General features: G+C 36.1%; 1 protein-coding gene across 8 annotated transcripts in view; it reads left to right on the plus strand.

Annotated features, from left to right (window-relative positions):
- AFF4 (ALF transcription elongation factor 4) overlaps positions 1-16,319 on the plus strand; it is a 93,296-nt gene extending 76,977 nt beyond the window's left edge. For all 8 annotated transcript variants that reach the window (XM_023617700.2, XM_023617702.2, XM_070234348.1 and 5 more), the window contains 8 exons: positions 2,687-2,781; positions 3,402-3,465; positions 3,578-3,714; positions 3,982-4,053; positions 5,179-5,272; positions 6,318-6,361; positions 7,590-7,810; positions 10,493-16,319. In XM_023617700.2, the coding sequence (XP_023473468.1) occupies positions 2,687-2,781; positions 3,402-3,465; positions 3,578-3,714; positions 3,982-4,053; positions 5,179-5,272; positions 6,318-6,361; positions 7,590-7,810; positions 10,493-10,620 (855 nt within the window). In that variant the 3' untranslated portion in view covers positions 10,621-16,319. The remainder of the gene's footprint in view (positions 1-2,686; positions 2,782-3,401; positions 3,466-3,577; positions 3,715-3,981; positions 4,054-5,178; positions 5,273-6,317; positions 6,362-7,589; positions 7,811-10,492) is intronic.
- Positions 16,320-16,882: the final 563 nt, after the last annotated feature.

Below are 16,882 nucleotides of genomic sequence, written 5' to 3' on the forward strand. Positions count from 1 at the left end.
AAGGGAAAAAATAACAAGGAGGAAGATTGGCAACAGATGTTAGCTTAGGGTGACTCTTCCCTTGCAAAAAAAATATAATACTTTCTATCAATTAAAAAAAGAATTGTTAATGTTAGTCTTGGTAATTTCTAATTTAGGCAATTATATATGGGTTTATTAAAGGAAAATCTATAAGTTAGAAAATATGCTATTTCTTATTAAAGAAAAATTAGATAATATGGAAGACCAAAATTATATGTAAATTTTTATGTTTTTCCAGATATTTGCTCATATTATCAAATCTTTGAAATATATTGGCATAAAGTTGTTCATTATAATCTCTTAGTTTGCTTTTAATATTTGTAACATCTTACTTATGTTCCTCTTTTGTTCTTTTTTTTTTTTTTGAGAAAGATTAGCCCTGAGCTAACATCTGCCACCAGTCCTCCTCTTTTTGCTGAGGAAGACTGGCCCTGAGCTAACATCTGTGCCCATCTTCCTCTATTTTACATGTGGGGCACGTGCCACAGCATGGCTTGATAAGCAGTGCCATGTCCGCACCTGGGATCCAAACCCAGGAACCCAAGGCTGCCAAAGCAGAGCACGTGAACTTAACTGCCTCGCCACTGGGCCGGCCCCCTGTTTTGTTCTTAATAGTAGTTTTGTGTGCCATCTCTTTTTTTCCTTGATCAGTCTTAACAGAGGCTTATTATTTTACTTGTCTTTTCAAAAAATACCGTGTGTTGTTGTTGATTCTCTGTAGTTTATTTTTGTTTTCTATTTCATTAATTTATACTCGTTATGATTTCCTTTCTTTTTCTGTTTGTTTTGCTGTTCTGTTTACTAACTTTTAAAGATGGCTTCTTAGCTCATTAATTTTTGAGTTAATTTTAAGCCTTTTTTCTTTCTCTAATATAAGCAGCTAGATTATATATTTCCCTCCAAGTACTGCTTTAGCTGCATCCTACAAGATTTGGTATATAGTATTTTTATAACTCAGTTTAAAATGTTTTCTGATTTCAACTTTGACCCAAGAGTTATTTAAAAATATGTTACTTGATTTCCCAACATACAGAGATTTTCTAGTTAAAATCTTTGGGTTAGTGCTTCTACCTTAAGTGCATTGGGGCTGGAAAGTGGTCTGCATGGTAGCAGTCTTTTGAAATTTGTTAAGATTTTCCTTATAAGAGAGTATAGTATATGGTGGATTTTTGTAATTCTTGAAACGAATACGTATTCTGCATATATTGAGGACAGGGATCTATATAATTCAATTATATTAATCATATTTTCAAAGCTTCTCTATGCTGACTGATATTTTGTCAGTTTGTCTTACTCACTGAAAGAAATATGTTTCACTTGCCCATTATTTCCACAAATATACGGGATTTGTCTATTTCTTCTTGTAGTTTTGCCAGGTTTTTTAAATTTAAATATGCTTGATATATAATATTACTGTCAGGTGTACAACATAACGTTTTGTTATATGTAAATATTGCAAAATGATCACCACAATAAGTGTAGTTAACATCCATCACCACACAGTGATTTTATGTATCATGCATATCACTTTTATGTAGGAAAAGTGTGTTGATACATCTGGAATTTTTTTTTTTTTCAGAAACTTCAGTTTTCCTTTAATAAATCTAAACTTAGGTACTTGTAGATCTGTGTATAAAACATAGAGGGAAAACTGTTCTAGTAATGTTACATTGCAACATATAATATTCAGGAAGCCGTTTAATGAACACGCAAACTTTACTATAAGGATGTTAGTATTTTCTCAAATCTCAGGACTTTTATTTTTATTCCTTGAAGTAAGCTGTTAACAGGTAGAATTGGAAAAGCTCTAATATATCAGAAAAGAAAAAAAATGGTTACATGGTTCCTTTTAAGTAGATTTTAAGCACAAGTAGTAAAATCATATATTATTGGATTTTCTAATGTTGAAACATTCATGCATTTGTAGGATAAATTCTACTTATTTATGTTTTTTATTATGGAAAAATATGTATTCATTTTACTAAAGATAGGGCTGGATGGGGAATCAGTTGGGAAGACAGAATCATAGCCGTTACTTAAAGGGCTGTGTTGATAGGAGGCAGAATAAAGTTTAAGAAAGTGCCCAGGCTTTTGAAATATGACAGATCTGGATTTAAAATCCAAATTCCAGGAATGCCACTTGAAAGCTGTTTGAGCTTGGGTACGTTACTTAGCCTCCTTGAGATCACTTTTTATTTTATCCTAATATGACATACTTCATAGAGTTGTTGAAGGATTAATGACTGCTAAATACTTAGTTAACTTAGTGCCTGGTAAGTAATAAGCATGCAGTAAATGGTTAGATATTATTGTTGCTGTTCTCATTGACCAGTAATTACCAGTAAATTTTATCTTAAATAGTACTCGTATTTTGATATTAGGTTTGTGATTCTTTATGTTTTAACAAGTACCTAGATTAGTGCCTGGCACACAGTAGACCCCTGATATTAGAATGAATATTCTTGGTTATCTAAAATGGACCTGTTCTGTAAAAAGGGCATTTACCTTCTGAAGTTTAAAAATTTTACAACAAGAAAATTAGTTACCAAAGGCAGTGGAATTTTGTTTCCTTTTTACCCATGGCTCAAGAAATACTTCTAAAAATTAAAAGATTAAAATTAATCTCCTCGCAATTGTCAACCTAGTTATATATTTTTTTGGTCAGGACAAGGCTCCAAATAGCTCTTCTAATTGTCCTCCATCTACACCAACTCCTGATGCTTCTAAGCCTCGGAGAACAAAGCTTGCCTTTGATGACAGGTAAGATAAATATGATTGTTTTATGCATTCAGAAAGTTGTTTCAGTCAACATGTAAGAAACTCATTTTAATTTCTGTCGGTGACCAGAAGAATTCATACTTGTGTTGCAATCCACTGAATATTCAGATATTCATTTGAAAGGCACCCACTAGTCCACGTATTGCTCCTTTAGCTTAGCTCCATGACTCTCATCGGGTACATGACTGATTGCCTTTCAGTAGGACCTTACTGCTGCTGGTGTCTCTGTTTAAATGAGGGGCTTTCTTAAATAAGTAAGAGCAGAGTTGGTTTTATCCTCCATTTTGATAAAAGGTTATTTCTCCTACCCACATTTAATTGACTCTAAATCGTTCAAACAACTTGGGTAAGTTAGTGTTTAATACTAGGGAACTTGATTTCTGTTTTCCTAAGTAGAAAATTTGCCATGAGTCGGTCAAAACAATTTATGCTCTTAATCCAATATAAGCATTTGTCAGAAAAAACTGAATCAAATGTTTAGTAATAGCTCATTTTCTTTACTTTAGAACATGGAAACTGAGGGATGGTAGAGACTACAATGAACTAGTATTATCTTATGAAAGTATTTAACATTTCATTTACAATAAAAATTTACATTGCAGAAATTATTCAGCAGACCATTATTTACAAGAAGCAAAAAAGCTAAAGCACAATGCAGACGCATTGGTATGTAAATATTCTCCTCACTTTATGTATTTAATGAAATGAATCTTCATTTGTTGTTTATTCCCATAGTGCATCAGTTCAGCTCTCATTACCTTTATTATCCTTTCTTCAGTCTGATAGGTTTGAGAAAGCTGTATATTATCTTGATGCTGTGGTATCTTTCATTGAATGTGGGAATGCATTAGAGAAAAGTGCTCAGGAATCCAAATCCCCATTCCTTATGTATTCAGAGACGGTGGAGCTCATCAAGTAAGTAGGAAAACTTGTCACATCATTGGCAGTATTATTTCTCTGGTCCATCTAGGAATGGGCTGATATAACCAATAAAGTAAATACGCAGTAAAGCTAAAGATAATGCTTAATCTTTTATTGTCCTTGGATAAGGAGAACTAGATACTTCAGTGGGTATTTTTGCCTTCATTTAGGTTTGATTCAAATGTTTTAAGCACTAAGGAAGTCATAAGATCAAAGTGAAGTATTACATTTGTGTCATTTCTTTATTATTTTAACACACAGATACACTATGAAGCTAAAGAATTACTTAGCACCAGATGCTACAGCTGCGGATAAAAGACTCACAGTACTTTGGTAAGTGTTGTGTGTTCTAGCTTCTGCTGGATGACAGGCAGTTCCATAATTAATTGTGCAGTGTATGCTCTTCTGAAAGTTATCCTTGAATCCACCTTCCATAATGCAGTCATAAATCTATCATTGATGGATAAAGTAGAAAATAATTCAGAATTCCTACTGAAAGATTTTAGTTGTTGTCGGGTTCTTATCCTTTGCCCTCTTGACAAAAGCTTTGGTAGAATGGGACTGATACTAGAACTGTCCATTGTATTGAGTGGTCACTTTTCCAGCCTCTTCTTTTGGTATCCTCTCTCTCTATTTCCATATACACCTTTCCTTGGGGAGCAAATGTTTAGCTTGCTCAGAATAAAGAATGTGGCTTGCTTGCTTGGTCCCAGGGAGATATTATCAGTTCATTTGTTGTAGGTATTCACCTGGCGCTGTGTTTAACAACTGGGAATATAGCTGTCGACAAGACTGACATGGTCCTGTCTGTCATGGAGTCTAGTGTTTAGTGTAAGGAGACAGAAATTAATCAAAAATCACACAAAGTATATGAATTAAGTACTTTGAAAGACAAGTATATGTAACTGTAAGAGTAGAGTGTAGGGAGACCTAGTCTTCAGGTAGAGGGAACATGTACAAGGGCTGGACAGCGGAGAGAAATCAGAAACTATCAAGGATCTAAAAGAAGACCAGTGAGAAGTGAAAGTGACTAGAGAGGTAGGCAGCGTTGATCATGTAGGGCCTTTGTAAGCTGTGTTAAGGTTTGTATATGTTTCATCAGAGTTGTAATATTTATAGTTGAGTTTCCCGGTTTTTGTTGTTTAATTTAGATTATTTATCATTTGACCTAGAGATTCTGCCCCTCAGCAGTTTTTAATGCTTGTGTTATAATAACATTGTGGGTGACGTTTTGATTTTTGATGTCAGCAAATAGGCGGCTAGCCCTAGGTGTCTTCCCCTTGCTTCCTCTCCCTGCGATGTGTACTGTAATAAGAACACTTCTTTTGGTTTTGCCTAAGGGTAAGTGTTGTTGACCTCATGCGAGTCCTGTACTCTTGCACAATACCAAGGTTGTCTGTGCAGATATGGCTAGAGTCTGCTGTCCTGGTAAATAAGCTGCCCTTTTCCATTGGCTAGCCTACGATGCCAGTCTTTGCTGTACCTGAGGCTATTCAAACTGAAGAAGGAAAATGCTCTGAAGTACTCAAAGACGCTGACAGAGCACCTGAAGGTAAGTGTGCAAAAAAGGAGGGTCCAGGGGCCGTCCCAGTGGCGCAGCGATTGAGTGCACACATTCTGCTTCACCGGCCCAGGGTTCGCCGGTTTGGATCCCGGGTGTGGACATGGCACAACTTGGCAAGCCATGCTGTGGTAGGCGTCCCACATATAAAGTAGAGGAAGATGAGCACAAATGTTAGCTCAGGGCCAGGCTTCCTCAGCAAAAAGAGGAGGATTGGCAGCAGTTAGCTGAGGGCTAATCTTCCTCAAAAGAAAAAAAAGGAGGGTCCATTTCCTAGGAGACGAAATTTGTAAAGTCTCCTATCCCCACCCCAAAATTGCCCTTATTGTTTTACCTGCCATAGCAGAGGCAGAGCTACTGTTTTTTGGGGAAAGTTTTTAAATACACTTAAATCTGATTGTGGAACCTATATCTAACCATATATCTAGTTCTTAATAACATTCCAGTAGATGTAGCCTATTTTTATCATGAAACCTAATTAAGACTTTTAAAATGGTCTTTGTTTTCACTACCACCCTTTCTTAGACTGTTACCTTGGTTTCCTAAAATGTCTTCCCATGGTTTTTCATGACAGCACCACATAAATCTTCCTAAAATTCTGTCATGATTGTGCCTTGGAACCCTTCAGTAGCTTACCGTTGCTTTCAGGGTCAAGTCTAAGCTTCTTTCCCTGACTTGCAAGGCCCTCAAAGTCTCTCTTTCTTGTTCTTTATCTAAATCTTTCCTCCAGGAAAACTGTCTGGGTCACATACATTCTCTTTTCTGTGCATAGTATGACTCACCTTTCTATGCCTTTCCCCTCCTCTTTATCCGTCTGAGTGTTACTCATTCTTTCTTTCTCCCTTAATTCTTCCAGAACACCCCAGCTGTCACCTAAATAATTCTTTCTGTTGCACATTTAGACACACACACACAATTTTGGTTTCTTAAATTTATAAAACTTCTTAAGATCAGTTCTGGCCCAGTGCTTTTCAATATATTTAGTACTTTAAAAGTAGTGTTTTTTTTAATTAAGTACGTTTTATTCTCTCCACAGAATTCTTACAATAATTCTCAAGCACCATCACCTGGCTTGGGAAGGTAGGTAAATTTTATTCTATAAAATATTATTTGTGGCAAGTTATTATTGTGTAAAAGTGGAACTGGTTGAGTCCAATTTCCAAAAATAGAAAGATGACAACTTTTTAAAAAATTAAAGCCATCTCTAATAAGTATTTTTATAAGTTATCATTTTTTTCCTTGTTTATTTTTTTATAAGTTGAAAATATGATAATGAACATAATCTTAGAAAGATTTAAGAGGGGTCATTTCACCTGCAGAAGTCTGAGGTTTTTTACAGCACCTCAGCTCTTCTCACAATTTGATTTCTGTAGCTACTTGAGTTTTTATCACAGTGGACTTACATTTACTCAAGCCTTGACACTGCCACAGTTTAATAACAGTGGCATGATTGTGGTTTCTTCTCCATCCCCACCTCACTCCCATCCCACCCCACCCCCCAAAAGAAGGAAAAACACCAGAAAACCCTTTTTTGTAAGTTTATCTGTTCAGTTATTATGTTTCTGTTAATTAGCATTTTGTCTTTGCCCTTAGGTATTTCTTAACCAAATTTATAGTGCTAAAAGTGCAGTAAAAATATTCTTAGATAGCTTTTTTCCCCCCAACTTTTGTTTGATTTTCCCTTTTATATTGTCTTGGGCATTTCTATAATTTTAGTACTGCTGATATGAATCTGCCAGATCTCAGCATGTATTTTCTAAGAAATATTTAATTGAGAGGAAGCTTGAGATGATTGCTGTTGATTAAGAAAGCTGTACCTCTTTGTCAGCTCTGAATAACTTGGTTAAACTAGGAAAGTACCAGCAATTATAGAGTTTAAAATAACATGTTCCCATCTACTACCACAATTGTTTTTGTATTAAACTGTTAATTCCACTCAACTTTCTACAAAACAGTTTGAAAGTACTTAATTATATGCCTGAATAGGTGCAAAGTGTGTTGAGTTGGGAGTGAGGCAGTCTGGCTTCTAAGTCTTTGAACTTCTGCTAACAAGGTATATGCCTTCCTCAGTTCTTTCCCATCTCTTGTTCTGTTGTCGTTCATTAAAACAAACAGTAGATCATAATTCACAATGGTCTTTAGTGAGCTAAGTACTTATTTAGAAGAAATTATCCTTCTCTGAGAACCCTTCTAGTTTAAAATAATCTTCACAGTTTAAAAGCTTTCATATAGGAAGAGCCAGTAATACACTGACTTCATCACTTTCCTTATCTCCATGTGAATAAACTGCCTGTTTTTCTGTGTGTAGCAAAGCTGTGGGGATGCCTTCCCCTGTTTCTCCAAAGTTGTCGCCAGGCAATTCAGGAAATTATTCTTCTGGGGCCAGTAGTGCTTCAGCAAGTGGTTCTTCAGTGACCATTCCACAGAAGATCCACCAGATGGCAGCCAGCTATGTTCAGGTTACATCCAACTTCCTCTATGCCACCGAAATTTGGGACCAAGCTGAACAGCTTTCCAAAGAGCAAAAAGGTAGGGAGGTCTCTGGAGAAGCTTGGAGGGATGGAGTTGTTGAAAGGAGCCTTTATGATCTGGTTAAATAAGTGCCTTGTCTGCATTTGTTTAATTATCTAGTCTAGAGGTAACGATAATCAGTTTGCTAATCTACAGTGCTTGGCAATCGTACGTAATGTACTGAATTTGGTCAAAAAATGCCTTTCGCTGTGCTGGTGACACAGACTAAACTAAAAATAGTTTTTGGTCTAAGACAAATATGCCTTTGTTCTGGCATATTAAATGCAGCTTATACTATAAAAGTAATAGAATATATGTTCTACTCTAGGATGGTTAACAGTAAATTTGGCTATAGGCATAGGATTAGAGACATTTTGTACATATGAGATGTTTAATATATAAGAAAGCACGTTCAGGATTTATAGGTGTATTGGAAGAAACTTGTGTGATAGACTACAAAATGAATAGATTTCTAGCATTCTTTAATATTAGGTCATTTGTGGCTTTGTACCTTACCTCCCAAACTAAGAACATTGAGAATTATCAAGTATTTAAAGATCTGAGGGAAAAGTGCTATATGAAGACCATTCTGTTTCAGTAGACGGTATTAACAGATGTATGTGCAGCATCTGTTCAGGTAGATCCTTTGTAGAGAAACACTAAAGTAGCCAATCAATCAAATGTCCTTTTGTCACAGACTGCATTTAAATGCTTTTAGTATGAACAGATGATCAGAGGACAATGAAAGATTCCTATCATCAAAGAGGGGTGATGGTGAGAGAAACGTAGAAGGGGAACCCCAACATCTAACATAAAGTTGTGTTTTTAAAAACCTAATTTGTTCCTAAAATTTCAAATATTGTTAGTACCACTCAGGGAAGGTTACAAAGCTGAAATTCTTAAGTTACCCCTAGTTTACTTTCCATTCTTCTCCCTGATGCCAGTTGTCTAGGCTCATTTTCCCTTTTCTTTAATTTTTCTTTTCTTTCTTTTTTTTCTTTTCTTTCTTTTTTTTTTTTTTTTTTTTTTTACTTTTTGTGTGGCAGTTTTCAAACATCAGCTAAAGGGAAGAGAATGGTATAATGAACCCCATGTACTTTTCACTCAACTTCAGCTCAGCAACACAACATTTTGCTAATCTTGTTCCATCTTTCTTTCTCTCTCTCTGTGTCATACTATTCTTTCCCCCTGAAGTATTTAAAGCAAATGCCAGATAATCATGACATTTCACCTGAATACACTTTAGTATGCATCCTTAGGTGATAAGAACTTCACCATCCCTTTATCACAGCCATCAAAATGAACAATAACTCCTTTGTGTCATCTGATACCTAGTCTACTATCAGATTTCCCTACTGTTTCACATATGCCTTTGTTTTTTTAAACAGTTGGATTTGTTTCAAACAAGATCCAAACATTCATTGATCAGTCTCTTAAGTATCAGTCTCCTCCGCTACTTTTCTTTTTGCCATTCCATTGATATTGAGGAGAAACTGGGCCATAGATGTGTCATATTCTGGATTTTACTGATTACTTTCTCATAGTGTCATCTAGCTTGCTCGTCTGTCCCCCTTATTTCTTTCATATTGCTAGTTATATCTTGAGACTTGATTAGATTCACGTTTATTATTTTAGTTAATAATGTTTCATAGTGGTGCTCTATCTAGATTTCCTGTTACATCATTATGAGGCATATAATGGTTATCACTTTTTTAGTGATATTAAGATTTGACCATTGATTCATTCAGGTGGTGTCATCCTGACTTAGTTTGTTGTAACATTCCCTAATAAACTTTAACTCATGCTTTTAGCATCCATTGATGATCATTACTTACATCCATTATTCCATTAGGAAATAGAAAATTCTATTAGGAATTTCCTATTCTGATACTCCTTCTGCATTTGTTAGCTGGGGTTCTATAAAGAAGACCCTTTTCTCATCAACTGTTTGATTACTTCTTGCCTTGTTTGAGTAGGCTGATATCTTTATCATGAGAATGACCCCTTTTTCTCTGCCTGTGTAAAAGCTCTCCTTACTTTCTGAGTTCTGCATCCCTCTATCATCTCCCAAAAATTGCATTGGAATCAAATGTTAGAATACTGTTGTCTCCTCCTCCTGTCTACACCTGACCTCACATGCACCTCAGCCTACATTTGTTCACATAGGAAGAATCCTTTCATTTCCGTTCCTTACATTTTTAAACTACTGTCTAAAACATAGGATTTAAATTATCAATGTTGCATGGCATATGATTACAGCAGAAAGGTTGATGTCTAACCTCACAGGGGTCTTATGGGGAAACATGCAAAGAACAGCCTCTTTTTTTGTACCACTTCCTTCTTATACAAAAACAGTACACAGAGAATGTTTTGTGTAACAGTACATTGTGGCACTGGGTCTTCATTTTAATAATGTTTATGGCATACTAGCAATTTTTCCATCAGTGGATTTCTGCTTATATGTATAACACTTAATTCCTGACCATACAGTCTGTTTAAAATGTTTCAGGACTTAGGGAAAAAATATAACTTGAGAGACTATGGAATAGTTTGTTCTAAAACATGGACAGTTCTCATTTTAGTGCAGGAGGGAGTGTTTTTTGACTTCATATGACTACTATTTCATAGTCTAGACTAAAAATTTTAAAGCAGTGATTCAAAAGAGTACGTGTCATTTAATGAGTGTTTTTGGTTTTCTAGAATTCTTTGCTGAACTGGATAAAGCAATGGGCCCTCTCATCTTTAACGCAAGCATCATGGCAGACCTAGTTCGCTATACCCGGCAGGGACTGCACTGGCTTCGCCAGGATACCAAGTTGATATCTTGAACTGAACATGTTCTCGTTGCCTCTGATTTTCTCCACAACACTGTGTCACATCACGAAGGAAAACTGCCATAATGCGCCACCTAGTCGACACTAAGAATGAGGAATGGTTTTCTCCTCCCTGGTTCATGTGTTGTTGTTTTTTATAACCCAAAGCCATCATGTCAATTGACTCCTTCAATATTCCCAATATGAAAAATTATTGAGATGCTTTTAAATCTGCAGCACACTGATAAGATGGTTTCAGTGATCTGTAATAAGATTGAAATTCTAGTTGTAATTCATAACTAATCAGTTGAAATTCTATTTATTTTAATTTCTTTAAGTTCCCAGATTGGGGCTAGTTTAAAACTTAGTTATTTCTGCCTATAAATTTACTCTGTTGAATATTTAGCATAAATTTAATGAAGGCAATTTTTATTTATATGCTTTGGGAGCTTTGTTACCTAATAATGTCTTTTTGTGGTAACTCTTCTAAGAGTAAGAGTTGGTTCATCTAAAATATGGACATGTTCTTTCTACACCTACTACCTGATATTATTTCAAATCTTAACTACAATTTTATTATTGCAGAATTTATACTTAGTATTAAAGATATTCTTCTACACATGAAAAATCACTTAAATGTGAGAAGAGGCTTTCTATGTGGATGTAAAGTGAAATGTGTCTGATTTGGTATGCATTATTTCAAGAACTGTGAATGTGTGTTAATAACACTATAGCAATCACAAGGTGACTATAACTTGCATTTAATGCATTACAAAAGAGGGCAGGCAAACTTTCTAGGAGAAGCATATCATGTGAAGGGTTTCATAAAAGGACAATCTTGAACTTTATGGATTTTATTAAAACCATGTGTTCTTTTTTGTTGCTAATTATTAATTTGACACTTAACTGAAACAGAGTAAGTTACAGTTGAACAAAGGATGCTCCAACTCTTGAGGGTTGCTGCCTATATCTCTCATTGATGATGTTTGAAGGGTAAAATCTCTCTTCAGAATTCTTATTTAAAAACTGTTTTCTCCACACTAGGTTGTGATGCTCTCACAGGAGCATGCGGGGACTGATGTAGGAATGGGCTGGAGCTTTGGCGTGTGTGCTTTTGTTATATAACTTACAGTTTTAATGCCAGATGTAGAGATGATGGATTTCTCCTTTTAAACCTATCTTGTATTTACTCCCCTTGTATTATGAAGGCCCTCATCAATGATGTATGTTTCTGATGGGATCAGAAAATTCACACTAGGGAAGTACCTATCTTGGTTCAGTGTGAGCTCTCTTGGGAAGGGGAGGGGAGTAGAGTAGAGCTTAAGAAGCCAGCTCTGTAAGAGTTGTATATCAAAGTACCTTTCCGTGTAAGGTGCATATAGGAGTCAAAGGTGAGAAATGTACCCTCTCTCTTTTGTTTTTAGTGCCCCTATCATGTCTGGTGTGCCTTAAATCTTACCTTTAAATGAAGACTCTGTGGATTGTTTACAGATGAAGTTTTACACTAGGACCAGATCGCCCATACGGTTGGTCTTCTGCAGTAATAATGCTAAATTCTCTTTCCTTTTAAATTTTCTTTTAGGTTCACATAAGATTAATTCTTTCAGAAAAGCTAATGCTTTGGTGCATGACTTAGTCTAACTTATTGGGTAATGCTGCTTCAAAAAAATAGTTTGTCCTTCTCCTTAATCCAAAAATGAATCCATTCAGTCAGAAAAAAGGATTGCCCTGCAATTTATAGATAATTTCTAAGGCTTGAAATAGGAAAGAAGGGATGGAAAATCTCCAAGCCCAGTGGTGCAGTGAATCCTCTGTTTTTTTGAGTCTCTTTTACCCTTATTTCTGAAGGTGGTGAACTTTCATTGTCCTGTGGCCTCAAATTCATAGAGTTTTTTAACTGTTTTGTACCTCAAGTTGTTTTTGCATATCGTTGAATATTGAAATCTACAGATTATGTTTAATTTAACCTTTTTCCCTTGGAGAAATTGCCTCTGATATCTTTCTAACTTAATCTTAGCGTGTTTTAGAACAGTTTTCCTTACGAGGACAACTTCTCAGTGATCATGGTAGTTATTCAGTAAGAAACTTGCCACTGTTAGTCAAGTAGATGTATGTCCTGTCCTTCTCTGATTTCTCTGACTTAATTTGCAGTGATATCTTAGAAATGGAAAAAGTATCCTCTGAGCTTTTAGACTTCCAGCAACAGCAGCCAGTGGGGCACCTTTGAGTTCCAGTGTGTTCTAGTCCTTTGTGTGTCCTCAAAGGCAGCAAGAGTCCGTCTCGGGTCACACTGGTGTTTTGTTAAAGCAGAGTTTCCTGCATGTTTTATGGTGCTGCTCTAAGATACTCTCTACCTAAAACTGTGTTAATTCTTGGAGAATGAATTTTTCAAGCTTTTCATTGTGGAGGGTTTTTCCCACTAAGTGGTAATGGGCAATGGATCAAAACCCTGTCCTGAATAATTGAATTTTCAATGTAATAGTCTGTGAAAACATCACTCCCTCTCCTCTGTGTCCATCTCCTCAAAAGTTCTATCTGTGTCTTCATCTGCCCCAGCACATATTTTGGATCCTTTAAAGGTGACCATTCCTCCTTCCTCAATAGGTGTCTTCAGTGTTCTCTAACCATTTAAAACAGAATTTGACAAGCGGCTAAAAGCTCACGTAGTCTGATACTTGTACTTAATATATAGTTAATTATAGAAATAGCAACTATTTAAAAAATTACTCTGTTGACTGCTCTTTAAAACCACACTTGTATGCCAGGAGGCAGCAGCCTACACCATTGGACTCTTTACAGGCAACCAACCAACAGATCGCGGTGGACGAAGTTGTCTCGTAGTCTTGCCCAGCCTGGGCTGGGTTATGGGGAGCACTCCCTTCAAAATGATTCAAGCTTCCACAGTCCAGCCCAGGTCCAGTCTGGCTGGGGAGCATTCAGCCCATGTCTTGCCGCAGTGCCACCTTTTTCTGGGCAAGTAGCCAAGAACGGACTATAAGCAATGAGTACTTCAGATAAATTTACAGTTATAGTTCTTACGAGTGGAGAAGGTTGACCATCACTAATTTAATTCTCCAGTGTAAAAGCAATCTAGAGTAATGTGTGCACGTGCCCACACATGCCTGTGCTCTGGGGAGCTCTCGCATTGATGGATCCATAGGCATCTGGGCTGCACTTTGAATGACACACTTGTGGCTTTATTAGACTCACTGTTGTTTTTTTAATTGTTGTTTGTTTCTTTTCATTAAAGAAAGGTTTAATCAGATCAGACAGCATCATTTTATATTTAATGACAGAAACTTTGGGAAATTACCTTTATTGATTGAGCTCTCATTGTGAAGCAAGAGCCTACAAAAGGCACCTGTTGGAGATGAAAGCTCTGGCTCTGGGGGCCAGCAGCACTGTGTGGAGTTTCAGAGCAGCCTGTGGTCGCTCCAGTCAGTGATACCTAGTTGTGTAGAGGAGAGGTACACTGTGCACTCTTCTAGGTGTGAGGGTATGCAACTTTGGATTTTAAAATTATGTACACATACACACTTTATATATATGTATGTATGTATGTATGAAAACAAATTAGTTTGTCAAAAATGTGTGTGTTTAGTATTTTAGCTTAGTGCAACTATTTCCACATTATTTATTAAATTGATCTAAGACACTTTGTTGTTGACACCTTGAATATTAATGTTCAAGGGTGCAATGTGTATTCCTTTTAGATTGTTAAAGCTTAATTACTATGATTTGTAGTAAATTAACTTTTAAAATATATGTGAGCCCTTCTGTAGTATAATAGGGCTCTTTCAGGGTGGGAAGGATTTTAATTTTCCAGTTGTTAATTGAACAAAATGGCCTCATTATGTATTTTGAATTATAGGAGTTTGCCTCTGGGTCCCAGAACCATCTACGGGGAATGACTCTTTTAGGCAGATTATGATTTTGTTTTTTAAACCTAAGTAAATTGGGAAGCAAAGCATTTCAAGTCCATATTGACTCCTATAACTCATATTCCCTAATTATGTGAAACAGCTCTCATTTTAATTTCAGGTATCAGTGTGTTGGAGAGGCAGACTTTTCCCCAATAATAAGTAATATTGCACATCTAAGATTGCTATTCAGTAAAATAAATAGAAGAGATAAGTATTGAATGACTTGACATATGTAGTGACAAGAGGCCAAAGTGGTCATGTTTGTGAGCAAAATTTCACATACTCACTAATGGAGAAATTCAGTTTAGACCCCTAGACCCTAGAATCAAGCTGGCAAATGACAGGAAATAAGTTATTAATAGTTGGTAAAGCAGATGCTGATTCTGTTCACTTGAACCCTGTGATTAATTAAAAAGAACTTATTCTGGAAAAGCAAATGGAAAGAATATCTAAATCTCCTTTTTGATGGAATTTGGTCAGAGAATAAAGCATTAGAGTTAATCCTGAACCAAGTCTTATAGTAGTTTAAGCCTTCTAAAATGAAATCATCAGGTAATGAAGGTGACTTTCAGGAATGTCAGCATTGACCTCTCCTTGCCACCTTTGCTCAGCTAAGCATAAATTGCTGTTCTTAAGAAGAAACAAACAAAAAAAGCTCTCTAAATGAGCATGGAAGAAAAGCTCCCACCCAGAAATTCTAGTAATACTCAGTTTTGACCTCTTACTGCTTCCACGTGGGGTTTCTTTTCAGCTTTTAACCACTGGAATTTTCTACCTGCTATGTTCCTCTTGGGAAAATATCTATTTGGAAATGCTGCCTTTCAAATCAATGCCATGATTTATCCATACTGTTGAGTTTGTTGTTGCTGTTCAAGAAGTGTCCCCATTTTACACCTTTATGCACACACCTGGCACATCATTGACATGAGCATTCAACAGTACTGGGGGTGGGGTGGGGTGGGGTGGGGCGGGGCTCACCAACAGAGCTGGCCAAATTGGCAGTACCTGAAAAGGCACTGCCTTTGAGGACCAGATGTGGGGTTGGTAAGCACAGTTATGAAAATTTCTATCTAGCCTCCGTTTTGAATGGTTTTAAGAAATTTTGTATATGGAGGATGGAAATGCTTATATATTTATTGAAAATCCTTTTATCTTATTTGAAATTAAAATTATTTGGTGAATAATGGTTTGATATTTGGGGAGGGTTTTGGAGGGGAGGTAAGGCCGCTGATCAATTAAAAGCCTTGTTGATTCTACAGAAAGGTACTGTTAGTGTTTGTTAGGATGCCTTTGTTTTGTACATGATCCAAATCTTTGTTTTACATTTCTTTTATCCAAAATATTTAGGCATCTGACATTTTCAACCAAAATTTCAATTATATACTGTGATTTTTATTTGTTGCAATACGTTAAAATTTCAGAGGTACTTTGGGGCTCAAAAGCTAGGATTTCTAAGTCAGTATGTGCATTTCACATAATAAAGCTGTTAATGGTGAGCAAAGTATTATATACTAACTAGATTTTTCCACATCTGTATAGTATATTATATGTATTTTGTGGTATTGAGATTATAGAAAGTTTAGAGTGTCAAACATGCGTTTAATGTGTATTTTTAAACAAATTTATGGCAATTAAAATATTTGGAGACAAGGGTATCACATTTCAATTTGTAAAGATCTTTTTAACTCTACTGTGTCATTAAGATGCTTTGTATAATGCCAAACCATAGCTGGAGAAACTAAGTTTAATAAATATCAAATAGATTTTCTGTATTAAAGTTTATAAACACTGTGCTCTTTCCACTTCTTCAACTCTGACTTTGCCCTTTTCATGTAGGTTCTGTTTTGTACTTTAGGGCCCAGTGCTACTCTTCTTTAAAAGTCTGGTCCCACCAGTTCAGGTCTCATTTTCTGATTACAGAAATTCTGAACTTGCTGGCCATGGGTCCTTTTGCATAGATCAAAATTTGCCCTGCTCCAACAAAAATCCCAAATCCTTTTTGCTGCTGTTGGTGGCTTGGGGTTTTGTTGTTTCATTAAACTAGATTTTTCTTCCAGTTCTGCATTCTGTTCAGTCATAGACAAGGTTGGGCGCATCACCAAGTAGTGGGTGCCAACATTGCCCTTCTTTGACACCTCACTGAAGAGTTCTTTACATGAAGTGAAGGACTAAGATCCAGGGTCACAGCTTATGAACTTGCCAAGGCTGATCACATAGCTATTACTAAACTTTTGCCTTTAGCCTGCCTTGTGTTTTTTATTTCTTAAAAAAAATGTTAATTCTCACTATGCTTTCCAGATTGAGAAGTTAACACATCATGATTAGGCAATGCTGTTCTTTTCTATAGCATACAA

Source organism: Equus caballus, chromosome 14 (assembly GCF_041296265.1).
Source record: "Equus caballus isolate H_3958 breed thoroughbred chromosome 14, TB-T2T, whole genome shotgun sequence".
In the NCBI taxonomy this organism is placed as follows: Eukaryota; Metazoa; Chordata; class Mammalia; order Perissodactyla; family Equidae; genus Equus; species Equus caballus.